General features: G+C 40.0%; 1 protein-coding gene across 1 annotated transcript in view; it reads left to right on the forward strand.

The window, feature by feature from the left end:
• The first annotated feature begins 261 nt into the window (after positions 1-261).
• The window catches only part of AHRR (aryl-hydrocarbon receptor repressor), a 70,499-nt gene continuing 55,476 nt past the window's right edge, over positions 262-15,284 (forward strand). Inside the window, exons 1-2 of the mRNA XM_037381488.1 lie at positions 262-329; positions 6,841-7,022. Coding sequence (XP_037237385.1) covers positions 268-329; positions 6,841-7,022 — 244 coding nt within the window. The 5' untranslated portion in view covers positions 262-267. The remainder of the gene's footprint in view (positions 330-6,840; positions 7,023-15,284) is intronic.

Consider the following 15,284-nt stretch of genomic DNA (forward strand, 5'->3'; position numbering starts at 1 on the left):
GTGTATTGTATAGTAGGCTTAATTTGAAAAAATGAAAATTGAATATAAACATCAATATACTAATAATATTAAGGTAGGAAATTAGAGTAAGCTTTCAGCTTCTATATTAACTAATGCCACCGTGCTTTTTAGTGTTGTTGAATGTGACGCTCCAAGAACGTTTTCTTCAGTTGAACTTTCTTGGTGCTGTCATCTTGAGCAGCTGTATGACACACAGAACCCTCTAAACTAAGAAACCTATTCCTTTTGTTTTTCAGCATCAAAACAATGATTCCTCCAGGGGAATGCCTATATGCTGGGAGGAAAAGGAGGAAACCCATTCAGAAACAGTTAAGTATCATATTCATTAGGAGGCGTCTCCCTCTGAATGTGCTACAAATGAGGTACAAGAAAGACTCCCTTCCTTCCGTGGACCACTGACACAGGAGAGACCTAATCTCTTTCTCTGCAGTGAGAAACCCCTGGCTGCGGGGCTCACTCTTCAAGACCAGCTGTAGGAAGGATGCTGAGCATGGGTCAACCCATCCTTAACCATCTCTAGGTGTCCCAGGAGGAGCCCACTGGTGGCTGTGGTGTGTAGCATGGTGTACTGCAGGGTGTGCCGCTGTGAGAAGCGGAGGACAGCGCTTTTTCTCAGGCAGAAGATCGTGGTGGACTAAATGTCAGCTGGGCAACAGGCCAGAGGGGTGGCTGCCACCTCTGTGCCTCTGTTCCCTGCCACCTGGTCAAGGAGCCTTTTGAGAAGCTGTGTGTTGAGTGGCACCAGTGCGCTGGCATGGTGCTCCCCTCTTCCCTGTTCCTTGGCTTAGCCTTGCTTGGGGCATCGCAAAGTCCAACATGTGCGAGCCTGGAAAGTGGGTCAGTTCAGCCAACTGAAAAGCAGGCTGGTGACTCACTTTCTGCAGAAAGAACGCATCATTTTCAAACCACTATTTACTATGGGATCACTTTCATTAGGAGAAAAGTGGGAGAAAGGAATTGTATGTGTGAAGGCAAAGCAGAAAATGAAAAAGAGCAATGGGAATTTGTTACTACAAGATCCTTGAAATGGAAGGGAGATGTTGAAATGGGAGGGGGAAAAGGTTGCTATCACTCAAATATAAAATGTTTTCCAGATGCTATAAACCACGCTGTGAAATGAAGCTTTTGAATATAATCATCCCACATATTCTGTGTTACACTTGGTTATATGGTTATGAAACACACATTTTTACTGTGTTAAAATTATGAACTAGCACTGGTGGCCTTCACAGACAATTTAAGGATGAGAAGGTAACTAAAATAGATTTCCCTATTTTCAGTTGTTCAGAACTTCTAAAAATAACCCACTTGGCTTAAAATTGTATATATTGGTCTAAAGTCAAAAGGGAGTTTCTCTGAGTGAAATCTGTTGATTTTGTTTGGACTTTGGAGAATATTTGCACATGAACCACTTGTTCCCACTTAAAATATTTCTTTTAGTGTGAAATACATCATAGGTGATGATTTCAATAGACAAAAATAATGACATAAGAAAATTGTTCTTCCTGCAAAACCTCAAGTGTTAAATCCAAAACGTATGTAACATTTCTGCATTACTGTGCAGGTAAGGGATGTGAGCGTTTAACTTTAAAACTGCATGAGGTATGGAACCGCTCCAGTACATGAAATTACCTCTGTGCAGAACTGTTTATGGCTTGTAACTTTTTTGAGAAAGAAGCGAGAGTTGCAGTTACTTTGAGGAACATATGTGCTAGCTAGAACTCTCAAACATGACTTCTACATAAATGCAATGGTTAAGAAAACTACTTGCTAACAAAGGATGGAACTGTCCCTGTTAGCCCTTCTGGAGTTCTGCCTTCAAATCAGTTCAGAACCAAATTCTCCCTTACTTTGACCTTGGGAGGCACTGCAGCTAATCCTACCTTGAAATTAGCTTTGCTGTGAGATTGCAGTACAGGTTCCTGTGCATAAGCTTATCCAGCCAGGACATAGACAATTTTGATCAAGAAACCTTGTTTTGGTTAAAGGGAATCATTTGGATTATTAGAACACTGAGCTCCCCTACTGAAGACAGCCTCTATTTTCTGTGGTTAGTTACTTACTGCTTGCTGAGGATGATTTCTCAGTTCTTAGCAACACTGGTCTCTTCCTCAAACCTTATCTGTTTGTGGGCTTGGTCTCTGGTAAGCCTTTCCTGTGCTCATTCCCTCACTCGGGGACTTCCTAACTCTCATCTAAAGAGGCTCCAAATGTCCAAGACAGACGGGCTGACAGAGCTCCTTTCATGGTCTATCCTTCAGTCCTACAGAACTTACATTTCAGGACTCTGAGGTATCCTTGCTATTATGTTGCCTCAAATCATTTATCTTGAATTTAGAAGGGTAGACAAAGCCTATTAACTAAACAGTATATTTAACTGTGATTTTGATCTGTCGTACCATTTTTGTTACAGCTTTTTTTCTTGTTTGATAGCACAGTGCATTTTCCTCCACAGCCTTGCTCTACTTTTTCTCCTGTCATTCTGATAATAAATCATGGTAGATGCCCCCCACCTGTTCTGGGTGGGCTATTTATTCAGTTGAGAAAACCTAATTTTTCACCCGAAAAATGTTGATGGGAATTCTTTGGCCAGTTCTAGTGAGGATTCCTCTCTTCTTAACTTTAATAGCCTCTAGATTTTAACTTTCTTTTGACACAGGAAAAAGTCAGCTCAGGTGCCAGCCTGAGCAGGATACTTGAATTTTTGTAGGAATTCATGAATTAGTCCTTTTGAAGGTCAGGATTTAAAGGAGAGAGTTGCACCTTTGCCCTCTGCAGAGGGCAACTGGGATGTTCACATCTACCCATACTCCGTACATGCCAGGAAGCCAGCTCTCTGCCTTTCTGTCAGATTTTTGTCATCAGGCTGTCAAGCCAGGTGGTGAACCTGCAGCTGGCTTTTAATCCAGGATATCGCAGAATAATATTGCTCGTTATGTTCATGGTTTTCCAGACACAGAAATTCTATTCTGAGGTAGTTCTACAGAACAGTGATGAAAATCTATGGAAAAGCTCCATGGAAGAATGCAGATATCCACAAGACCATGGAAGAATATGTGGAAAACTTGTTTTACTGTGAGGAGCTAATATGTTTCGGTAGTCTTCTCTATGCAGAACTAGGAGAGTCTATCTTCATTAGGTTGCCGTTCTTCAAACAATACATTGGGTTCAAGTTCTACTTTTATACATGCATGCAAATAAATCCCTCAAGCTGTTCTCCTTTTGCCCCAGAAAGCTTCCAAACAAGTCCCATTAGATGTGGTCTACACCAAAGAATTTTAGCTTTTATGGACTCAATTCAAACACCTGGAGCTTGGACAGATGGAAAAATTTCCATCAGATAGGCTTTTCAGCCAGAGAACCTGAGTTTTGACTAAAGGAAATGTTTTCTACCAAGTGTTTGTTTCCTGTGGAAATCTAACATTTTACTGGCAATTCAAGCATCTGAAAGCTAAAGAGGTCTTGTTTTTAACCTCAAACTAATATCACTGTGCTAAAATGAATACTTATACTAGAAACGCTGAGGCAATGCTTCAATAGAATTACCGTTTGAGAGCTTCAGCCACTTCTTTGTCTGAAACCCTGGCATCTTATAAAACTCTCTCCCTCCACAAAACATTTCTTGTAATGTTTTACAGCTCTTTACAGGCAAGCTACAGCTGCCCTAGCTCTGAGTGTGTCTGTAACTGCTTCAAACTGCCCACTTCAGCCAGAACTGTACCAGTGCCAGGGTAAACAGAGACCTCAGGAGGTGCAGCTCTCTCCTGATTCCTAGTTCTCACTTCAAGGCCCTCTGTGGCACAGCCCTTTCTCCTGCTTGGTATCACACTATCCCACCTCTCATCTGCTCTGCTGGTGTGATGTCTTCTTGACTGTTAGTTCTGTTTTCACCTTTCCTTGCGGCGAAGACCCAGAAGAGGTAGAAGGAGGCAAAGGCCCCCTTTCTCTCAAACAGCTTTCTCTTGTTCAGTCCTTTTGGTTTGTGGGAGATGGTGAACATCTGCACATATACAGCGGGCACTGGAGCTCAGCTCTGCCAGGGTACCTGTGCAATTCCCAAGCACAGCTCGGTGGCTATGGGTGCTGGTCAGTAAGGTCATCATCATAATTTTGCTGTTATGTTGCATTTATCCTATCTGTTGCATCTCATGGTCTCTTTCTTCTCTTCTTACTGAAAGCTTGCCATCATAATAAATGATTAGATTTTTCTCAGGTTAGGTCATCTGCTGGTTGAACACTTCAGCATACTTTAAAAACTTACTCAGAGTGAACTTTTTGTTAACAGGGTAGGGCTCCCACAGAGGGTAGTGAACAGCCGGCGGAGCAGTAGCTGCAGGAAATTCCTCTGCAAGCTCACCAAACTGGTTTACACTAGTGGTGGTCTGTGTGTCATGGGCACACTGAATCATTACCGTGCAAATGGCTCAATGCCTTACGTTCTACCGAAACAGAAAATATTCTCTGCACTAGCTCCCACACTCAGTTCCTGCTGAATGGGGACTGGTGGTAAGCATCTTGTACAAGTGCAAATACTTGTTACTGCTGAGCAGAATTTGGACTGTTTAATGATGCAAAGAAGGAAATGCCAACTTCATTAATTGCTACTTTTCTGTAGTAAGTGTATGAAAAGCAGGGTAAAAGGTATAATAGAGTGAGTGCTGCGTCTGTGTTCCGACCTAGTTTACACAGATTGAGAATCCAGAGTTTAACACAAACACAACAAGCACCATCCACTTTCAGCTCAAAATAAGGGCTAAAATCGCCATTTGCCTCAAAACAGCCCATGGAAGATTTTCCTTGCCTGCCCTTTTCTGTTTATGGATAGCTAAGCTAGCCTTTCCATGGAACTTGCATTGTTTTAAATTGCATCCACTTGGCACCTAATTACCATTTACATCAAACCCCTGTTTGTTTGGATTCACTCCCTTACTGAATCATTTCCTTGAATTTTCAGGAAGACTCTGTTCTGAACTTTCTCTTGTAGTCTTTTTACACCGTTCCCTGCAATCTCCAGAAAATTGTTCCTTGTGCTCAGTACAAATGCAATCCCCATAACTGCCTCAAACCATTCCGTTCTGGTACACAACAGTCACTATTTTGTGTAGTAAATAGGCTTGAGCAATTTCTATTTCTCTTCCATGTTGGTATTGACAGTTTTTACCCCTTGAACTCATCAGTCTAACTTTCCTCATGGGAATTATTTTTTTTTCTGTCACGAATTGCTTCCTTGCTTCAGCTGGTTTGTCAGATGTAAAGAGCAATTAGTAAAAGCTTATGTTCTATAGCTTCTGCTCAACTACAGACTATGTTCCCATAAAATTACTCCTCTCCACAGGTCACATACCCTTTTGCTGCCGCAGTGAGGATGGCTGAGCTTCACAGTTTTCTTCAAGGAATTAGTGCCCAATATGTACGCCCTTTTTTGAAAAACAGTTAACTCTGGAAAAGTGAAGAGTATTCCTTCTTCGTTGATTACGTTATTTGTTCCATATTTGTTCTCTCTAATAGGGGAAAGTTATTTATTGATCCAAATCAACAAAACCTCCCCCATGTCTTCGAAAGCAACTCATTGTGTTATTGAAGGGCCATGTATTGGTAATTCTGAGTGAAAAAGCAGATATTATGTTTTTTCACTGATACCTGCCTCAAACGTTTTTTCATTCATTCTGTCCATAATTTTGTCCTGTTAAAATGAAGTGAGGCTCTCAAAAGTAGCAATGAATTTTTCAAACCTAATGTACAAAACATTGATCTTTTTAAAACTAATTCCTAAAGCACAGGATTTTTTTTTAATAACACTTACAATGATAAATTAATATTGCACTTTTAGGAAGGGGACATGTAAATGTTGTAATTTAACCCTTTAACCACCTTGTGAAATACTAATGCTCAAAAATTAAAATTATGACTGAAAAATACAGTAAATATGTGGAGCCTGGAAATGTAGTAGTAAAGTGCTACCAATACTTATTTTTACCCAGATTCTTCACTGGAGCACTAGCTAAGCTACATAAGTTTATGATCCTTGCCTTAATGAGGGAAAAGTGGAAACTGTTAGCACGCCCATATTTCCCTTGCCTACCATTTCCCATTCTTGAGTATTTTTCCATCTTTTCGTCCTTGATTTGTCTCAATGTCTCTTATTCTGGAGAAGGTGCCTCAGGAGGAATGTTTTGGGAGGAATATCAATGTTCTTAAGACAGAAACCAAATTATCCTTGTTATTACTAGTGTAGGCAGGAAAATATTAGAATGTTCACAGGACTTCTGAACTTGAGGAAAGAACATCTCTTCACCCTGCTTCCCATACTTTTTAAAATCATATAGAAAGACAGGATCTTTTCTTAATTATCTCCTAACCCACAGGTTAACTGAGTCTTTGAATGGAGGGAACTAAGATGCTTTGAATTAACACAGTGGGTATTGAATGGGTTCATGCATTAGTCACGGTAATTCTCCTCTGTTGTTCTGACCCTAACTTGTACAACATAGATGAGAAATTGTGTTTCCTGGTATTGACTAGAACATGAAGATAGTACCCATTTCCCTAAGGTGAGAGTGTTCCGAGTAAGAGATCTCAGTTCTTCATCTGTTTTTCACTGGGCAGATGTGAAAAGAGAGGCTGATGTCCATGTCTTTGCACTATGGGTAATACTACAGGACAATAAATCTCTTTTTGACAAGGAACAGAAACTTTAAGGGTTTTCATAGAAGCTAGGTTAAATATGACTGTTATAAAGTAATTTCACATAGCACCTCAGTCTGCAGTTGTACTGTCTGGAGGTAAAACAGGTAATTGAAAATGTGTTCTCCACCACAGAAGGCCTGCAGTTGGGAATGAAAAATCAAATCCTTCGAAGAGACACAGGGACCGTCTGAACGCGGAGCTGGACCACCTGGCCAGCCTCCTGCCTTTTCCACCTGACATCATATCGAAGTTGGACAAACTTTCCATCTTGCGCCTTAGTGTCAGCTATCTCAGAGTCAAAAGTTTCTTCCAAGGTAGGTCTCTTTATTGCTGCTTTGTACTAAACCTAAAGTGAAATTAAGAAGTCATATTGGTAGAGAAAGAAAAAAAAAAGTTCTATTAAACTTATTTTGTGCACAGGATGTTGCATGGGAAATTTTGTGCATTTCTTCCTATGCTGTTTGCGTGTTTTTCAGCAAATAATGGGATAACTCCTGCCCTTCCTCAGCAGGCTCTAGGAAACAGGGAAACATGACTGCAAAAGCCCTAAACCAGCAAAGAGGCTGGGGACAGGTGTAGTACCTGTAGATACTTTGAACTCCCTTTTTGAAGCTATCGTCGTGCATGTTCACAATGCCTGTTTAAATGTGATGTGGAAGTCAAGCAGCTACTGTATTACCTGTATTTGCTGTATGCCAAGGGGACATACAAGGGCTTGCTTGGAAGGCCAAAAAGGTCACTGTCTTTCAGGATAAGTGAGACCCAGAGTTTGAAGTGTTGACTAAGGCTGTGCTAGGCTATGCTTTGGTTTTGTAGCCGTCTGGCACACGGCACAATGAAAGCCAAATGTGCATGTTCAGATGTACATAATAAAAATTCTTCCAAATTTGCAGACAGTTTTAGTTTCTTCTGTTGCTGAAGAGTTCACAAGAGCAAAATCCAGATTAGGGATTTAACAATTAAAATTCTCTCTGCATTTATTTAAAAAAAAGAAGAAGAAAGAAGCCTATTTGAAGGAGTATAATTGACCAAAACTTATAGGTGGACTGCAGAAATAAACAGAAGTATGGTTTTATGAACGTTATTTTTCCTTTACTACTCCTGCCTGTTACTGTTCCTTATTATGCACAGTGTATACAAGGGAGGCCTATATTTTTTTTGGTTTTGACTGCAGAATAGTATCTGTTGCTTGGCTTCTTGCTTAGAAAATATATCTTGGTATAAAAGAAATGCCAATTTGAGGAGGCTTTGGCAGACTGCGGGGCATTTTACAAGCTGACATCAGATTACAGATGGTGATATTACTGATAGCAGGAGCCTCCCATGTCAACTGTGGCAGCTGGTTGCCCAGCCTCCAGCATCCTGCAGTGTACAGAGTGCCTCTCTTTCCCTTTGAACACATACCTGAGTGTAAGGTCCTCTTCCTCTGAGCTCTACTTTCATTTCTCTTGGATTCACAAGCAATAAGCTGTCTTCAGCTGCCTTTACTGCTCTTCTGCCAGAGTCTCTAAGATTCATCATCCCTTTCTTTTAAAGGATGGGATGAAAGGAAAACGAGTAAAGCCAGACTTCGTTACTCTGAAATGTTCCATGTTTTGAGAGATTTTGTTTAATTTAATCCCCAAATTGCCTAATTGAACACATAGTTGGTGTTCCCATCATTCTTATTTTTAAGTGTTTACATCATGAAACTAAGGTTACAGAAAACATTGTTTATAGTAAAGGAAGGAAACTACGTGCCATTTTAAGACGAGAGCAGGCTGGAGCTTCAGAAGGGTGGAGTGGAGGAGGGTCGATCCATGGAAATAACTGGGTGAGGAATAGGTGCTAATGTTTGGGTAAGAGCAGGAGCTGCAGCCTCCTTCATGGACGTCACAATCTACTTCCTTGTAGTTGTGGAGAAATAAGGCAGAATCTGTAAAACAAAAACTTTGGTAGGAAGTCACCAAAAAAAGCAAACAAAAATATCCATCTCAGTGTTTCAGTCTTTGTTGTGATGAAAGAGGATAGAAGAGCAGAAATGGCTTGTTTGTGGCTTTTTAAATTAAAGGATGGTACTAAGTTGGGAGCTGTTATAAACATTGTGAGGACAGAGAACAGACCAGTGGCATACAGAGTTGTTACGTTTTTTTTTTTTAATCCAATTTTATATCTGGAAAAAATGACCTAGCAAATCCGTATGAATTCACTCAGGGAAAATTAATCCAAAGGAACTAGTGTTCAATAGAAAAGAGAAACCTGGGAAAGAGAACATAAAAACCATAATCAAAGAGGGACAGTGGTCAGAAAATTGTTCTATGCTTGTAATACGATATGTTGACATGAACAAGAAAGCCAAGGGTGGATTTTGGTCTGTTTGCCTAGAGGCAGCATGTCACTACGCAGGAAGGTTGTAATCCCTCCCTGCATGAGACCAGCATGACTCCATCTGGAATACAGCTTTCTGTTGTGGGCATCTCCTGGTCACAAGGCTGTTAGTACATATTAAGGGGTTTGGAATAAGCACGGGCAAGAAGTGGCTGTAAAGTTGGATGGACAAAAAAAAAAAGAAAGAGTAAAATTAGCTCAAATGTGTAGAATTTATATGCTTTGACTGTTTGCCTTCATAGGAGAGAAAGTTGAGAAGGGAAGGAATAGCTTAGGATATTGTGGAGTGGCAAAATGGAGGACCCAAGGAATGATGATGAGCAAGTTGAAATTTGGCTGGAATATCAAGCAAAACCATAGCTGTAATGAGTTCTCTTCAGCTGATACTCCTAAAATGGATGCAGTGGAGATTCAGGAGACTCAAATTGGTGTATCTACGATACACAGGAATGCGCATCTTTTGTTTAAAAGACTGTTCTGCGAATTTTAAGGAAATTAAGCTTAAATTCCAGGCTTTTAAAAGGTGCTTGTAAGAATGCCATTTTTTAAGAACCATGAACAGTGCTATTGGGCACATAAGTTCATAGATGACATTGCAGATTCAACCCATAATAGTTCAGCAATTCCCATGACAATTGCACACCTTCAACAGTCCCTGTGATTTCTAGACATACTCATTTACTTACCACTAGATGTCCTTTCAGTAGCTACTCTGCAATACTCAGTGTGTAGCACAAATGTTGTATTTATAAAGATCAATAACCAATTAAAGGGTGTGGAGTGACCTCACCATATTGATTTTGAGTATGAAAATAATTTTTCAGAGAATTAGGTATTAGGGATAGAGACTATTCATCAGTGATTTATTCCCTCTTTGGTGATCGTTACAGGTTAGTACCTCGAAGCATATGGCCAATTCATCTTCGTTAAATTGTTTAAGCAAAGGCCTGGTTCTTTTCCAAATTTAGATCTGGTTGTTGAGACAGATTGTTCTAGTATTCAGTTTAAGTCAGTGTGGTGGATACCCTCCCTCATTCTTAGAAATGTTTTCCTTTGGCTTCAGAACAATTCTTCTGTCTACTTGGTTTACAGTCTTTGTATCTCTGTTATCAGTTGACAGTGGTTCTATTAATAGCCCCGGTCCCCCCAAGCCATATGCATTTAGTCATTTTCCATTTTTCCGATAGGCACTTCAAAATGGCTTGCAGCAATAATGTTCCAGTCCCACTAGGTTTCTTGTATAAGGCAGCGTGGATCTGAACCACTGCTTAGACGGACAGGCATCCGACTGCTACAGGAAAGCTGTGCTGGCCATTTGGCCCTGATGAAAATTTGCCTTGGGTGGAGCTCCTGTGGGAGTGGAGTGGCACTTAGTGGCTGTGACCACTTGAGCTTGCTGGGCCTCTGTCTTGGCCATGTTCCACCTTGGTTAATTGTTGCCTCTCTTCCTTTACCACTCTTGACAATACATCCTTTAGTGCCTCTTCTCACTTTTTCCACTGACGGAAAAATGGTGGTCTCACTCCACTTCAAAACAGACTCTTTTGTCAATTGTTTAAATTTTTCCCTTCTAGTACAGGTATTAATTCTGTAAATAAATGTAAAAAGAATAGCACCTTGTTCTTTTAGCACCTCAGATCCTTTCTGAGAGACGGCTAACTTAAGCTTCCCATCACCTGTAAGGAAAACCAGTTATGCCAATGTAGATAGACCAATAGTTACAACTAGGGCTTAGAGCTCCTCGTTGTTCAGTCCTTAGTGACTAAACTTGTATCAGCCGGCCACTCAAACTTTCCTTCAATGTACCATCCGCTAACGTTAATCCTTTTAGCCATGAGCATTCCTAATATATGATAACATGTTGTTGAGTACAGTCTTAGGTGGCAAATGTAGAGACCTAAATATGGAGCAATTTTTTGATTATTCAAGACATGGGGGTATTTTAAGTCCTTCATTATGTAATTTGTATGAAAAGTAATATAATTCAATAGCTTGTTATTTTTCCCATCTGGACATTTTATGCATGCACAAACGTGTGTTTTGCGTTTATGCACACATGCACATATGCAGAGAAATGCAAACACACAAAAACCAGCGTCATCGCAACAAAAATCTCCCTTGCAGTATAATTTTGACTCTTTGTGTTTGTTTCAGACTTCAGTGCCTTCTCTGTATTTACTTCCAGCTTCATTTCATTTTGAAAGCTGAAAATCTGATACCTTTATGGATGACTAAATAAGGAATATAGGGAGTTATAGATTAACACTGTGAATAAATATAAAATTTACAGAAATTTTGAATATATTTAAATTGTAATCCAGGTCATTCCAAAATTAGTGACAGCCAAGTATGGGGACAAGTTGTTTGACCTGCCTTAGACTAAAGTTATATATGGATTTTAAACTGAATTACAGTAGAGTCTGAGAAATTTGTCTACAAATGTTAGTTCATCTGCTTCCACGCAGAACTTAAGACTTCAGGAAACAGGCCTGTAATGGACTTTCCTGAGTAAAGAACCAGCCATGCCTAAACTCGGGGGTCACTTGTCTAATGTTTTCCTAAATTTGCAATGTGAGTGATTCCACATCTTCCTTGGCAATTCCTAATATCCAAGCTGGAGCTCTCTGACTGCAGTTTAAGCCCTTCTTTTGGAGAAGAACAATTTATTCCCTTTTCTCGTGGCACCTCAGCTTTTACAGCCATGAAGGTATCCCATGTTTCCCTCAGTCCTTTCTTCTTTAGACAAACCAGCCCTACCCTGCTCCTTTGTTTTTCCTGCAAGGGCTATATTTTCTTTAATCGTTCCTGTTGCTCTGCTTGTCTTTTTTCAAGATTAATCTAGGGTATGTGCAATCCATCCTACCATTTTACAGCAAATGATTGATAACTTCTCTCAGCTTATGGTTTCCTAAGTAAGCTTGGACTCCCTTCCAACAAGATTCTTCAGTTTACTTATGAAAAGATTATGAGACAGTAGGAATAGCCATTTTAAAGTTATGAAGACATGTAATAGCTATTCTTTCCATCCATATGTCCACCTTGTAGAAGGTAATTAATTTAGTGTAACATGGCAACATATCCTTGACAGATCTGTTGATTTCTACTTACTACCTATAAGTGTTTACAAATAAGTTGTTTGATATTTTTTGTCCAGTATTTGTCTGGGGATTGAAGCTCAGCTTAGTGGTCCTAATATCTTTGGTTTTCTCTCCCCATGCTTTCTATAAAGAAAAGCTCCATGTTTGTCCTCTTTGCATCTTTCAAAATCCCCCCTTTCCATCGTGATTTCTCATTGATTAATAGCTAGTACAGCAGAATATGCTTCAGCTCACTCTCAGAATACACTGCAATGAGTCTCACCAGGTGCAACTAAACTTGTCCAAGCACCTGAGGTGCTAACCTTGTTGCTAGTGTTTAGTGGCAGTATCTGCCTGATCCTAGCTGACGGAAGCAAAAAGAGGCAATATACACTTAAACTTCTTTTTTTTGCATTATCTGTTAGTCCCTCTTTGCTGAGTAGCAGAAAACTTTTCCCAACCTTGTATGTTTGAAGGACTTCCAGCATGCTTTTCATAATCTTTGCTTTCTTGCTACATCTTATGCTATACATTGGGTTTTTTGTTTCTCCATATACACTTGTGCTTTATTTCATTCATTTTTTAAAATATTTTCTGAGCTTCCAGTCATTGAAGAACTGAGGATTTTAAGATGGTCTTTGTTTGTATTTCTCACTCTTCACTGCCACTGAGATAGTTTCCACTTATCTGCTTCATAGTGGTTTGCTGAAAGAACATCCAGCTCCTCCTTCCCTTAGATATCTGTTCTCTGAGATTTTTCCTTCCAGTTCTCCAGGAGCACTGAAGTCTCCTTTCTTTGGGTTCATTGTCTTCATGTTGCTGTGCCTTGGATTGCTGCTGCTGAAGAACCATTGGTTCCAGGATTTCCCAGCCACTTTCACCAAGCTGCCCTTCTACCTTCTAACCCATTTATCCCCTTCAATTAAATCTTTTATATATAATTCTTTTCAGTTCTGGCAGCATAGCACACACTGTGTGGTTTCTGTCTGTCTTCTGATTTAGCATTTATATTAGTGGATCACTTCCTTTTACTCATTTGTGTGTTTGGTGTGATCCAATCCCCACCAATGTTTATCTTTAATGGAAATTGGATTTATGCCTTTTAAGAAGAAAGCAACAAAGGACTCCTCCCAGCCAGCCTGATTTTTCCTCAATTACTTGTAGTCTGTTCCAGCTTTCTTCTACTACTGTGTCCATGGTTGTTGATCTCCTAGCTCAATAACATACATGGACTTTTTATTACTTTGATTCAGATTCCTTAGATTCATTCATTAAATTCTTTAGACTAGGCTGTACAGGACAGACTGTTATTATAGTATTTGAGTGGTGCGGCAGTCCCCGCTGCATAGCTTACAGACCTGTTTCTGATGTGACGTGCATGTCTCCAGTGACGCAGAAAATTACAGTTGTGATACAAGAAATTAAAACTTGAGATGGATAAGGAAGCAAAGAACGATCTTGCTTTCAGTGCATTATCTGCACTGTAATGCTGTTGAACACTGCTGTATGAGTACTGCTTACCTGAACCAAAGCTTCTGGTCTGAGGAGCCAAGATTCTACTGCAGTGCATGTACCAGGACTCTCAGGCATCCCTTTTTCCCCCACTGTCTCTCATGAACATTTCCATTTTCCCAGAGTTTTCTTTTCAAAATCTCTCAGCTACAGCTTTGTTCTGGATTGACAAGTTCCGCTTTTTGGGTTTAAATATGTTGTTTAGATTTTACTTTACATAAGCAAGGAAAAATTTTCCACAACAAGATTTAACTGATTTTGAAACTAAAGTCATATGTTTGATTTCATTGTTACAATTATGGCCTATGCTGGTTACATTTCCATGGGAAAATGTCTTCTTTCATTTGTTAGCTGGTTCCAGTAGCCTGAAGCTTTCCCTTAAACTTAAACCATAGTCTCATTGAATCACAGGAGGGTTGAAGTTGGAAGGGACCTCTGGAGGTCATCTGGTTCCACACACCTGCTCAAGCAGGGCCACCGAGAGCCGGTTTCCTAGGGCCATGTCCAGACAGCTTCTGACTGTCTCCAAGGATGGAGACTCCACAACATCCCTGGGCAACCTCTGCCAGCGTTTGGTCACTCTCACAGTGAAAAAATGTTTCCTGATGATCAGGCAGAACCTCCTGTGTTTCAGTTTGTGACCATTGCCTCTGATCCTGCCACTGGACACCACTGAAAAGGGCTGGCTTCATCTTCTTTACACCCTTCATTCAGGTATTTATACACACTGATGAGATCCCCCCTTGAGCTTTCTCTTCTCTAGGCTGAACAGCCCCAGCTCTCTCAGCTTTAACTCTGAGAGATGCTCCAGTGCCTTCGTCATCTTTGTATCTTTTCACTGGACTCACCAGGTCCTTTGTACTGGATATATTTAGAACAGATATAGGAAAAGTAAAATAAAATATTTGAATTACTGATAAAAATTGAGAGGCTACGTTGAGAACAGGATAAAATGCCTAAATCAACAGTCATGGAATTATACTTCCTTGACTCAGTCTCTTCACTCCCACCACTTTTCTTGGTATGATGTATATATTGATTTCCAGTATGGAAATAGTGAGAAGCTTTCAAATTATCCTCAAGCCTCTAGTTTGTGATGAAACCTGTATCTTGAGTTACAAATATAATAGGGTTTAAGCTGTGGTTTTCTGCTTAACTAGGGTTGAAGCTGATGCCTTGAGTTGAGAAGTCCCGAACATATTTGAATATTTTAACAATTACAAGTTTGTTTTTTAAAGACATATTCTGCTGATTTAGAGCACTCCTAGTCCTGTCCTCTGAAAATGAATGTTTGAATGACTTCTTTCTTGAAAAAGCAGTAAGAACTTCTTATTTTTGAAAACATACAAAATGTCTTTAGGGTATCTATTGCTGTAGTTCAGTCATGGCTTATTAGATTGTCAATAAGCATTTGGCTTGTTTAGGTTTCTTAGGGCAGCATATTCAGTGGCTTGCACTGAGAAGGAAACTTCATGGGCATAGTGGGTAACAGGTAAGTTTGTGTCTGTGGCTGTACTGAGCTGTCATATTCAAACTACTACAGCAGTCAGAGTGTTTCAGCCAAAAAGGAACTGTTCATGAAATGTTTTCTACTCTCTACTGCTCTGTAATTTTACCGTC

This window comes from Falco rusticolus, chromosome 3 (assembly GCF_015220075.1).
Source record: "Falco rusticolus isolate bFalRus1 chromosome 3, bFalRus1.pri, whole genome shotgun sequence".
Lineage (NCBI taxonomy): Eukaryota > Metazoa > Chordata > Aves > Falconiformes > Falconidae > Falco > Falco rusticolus.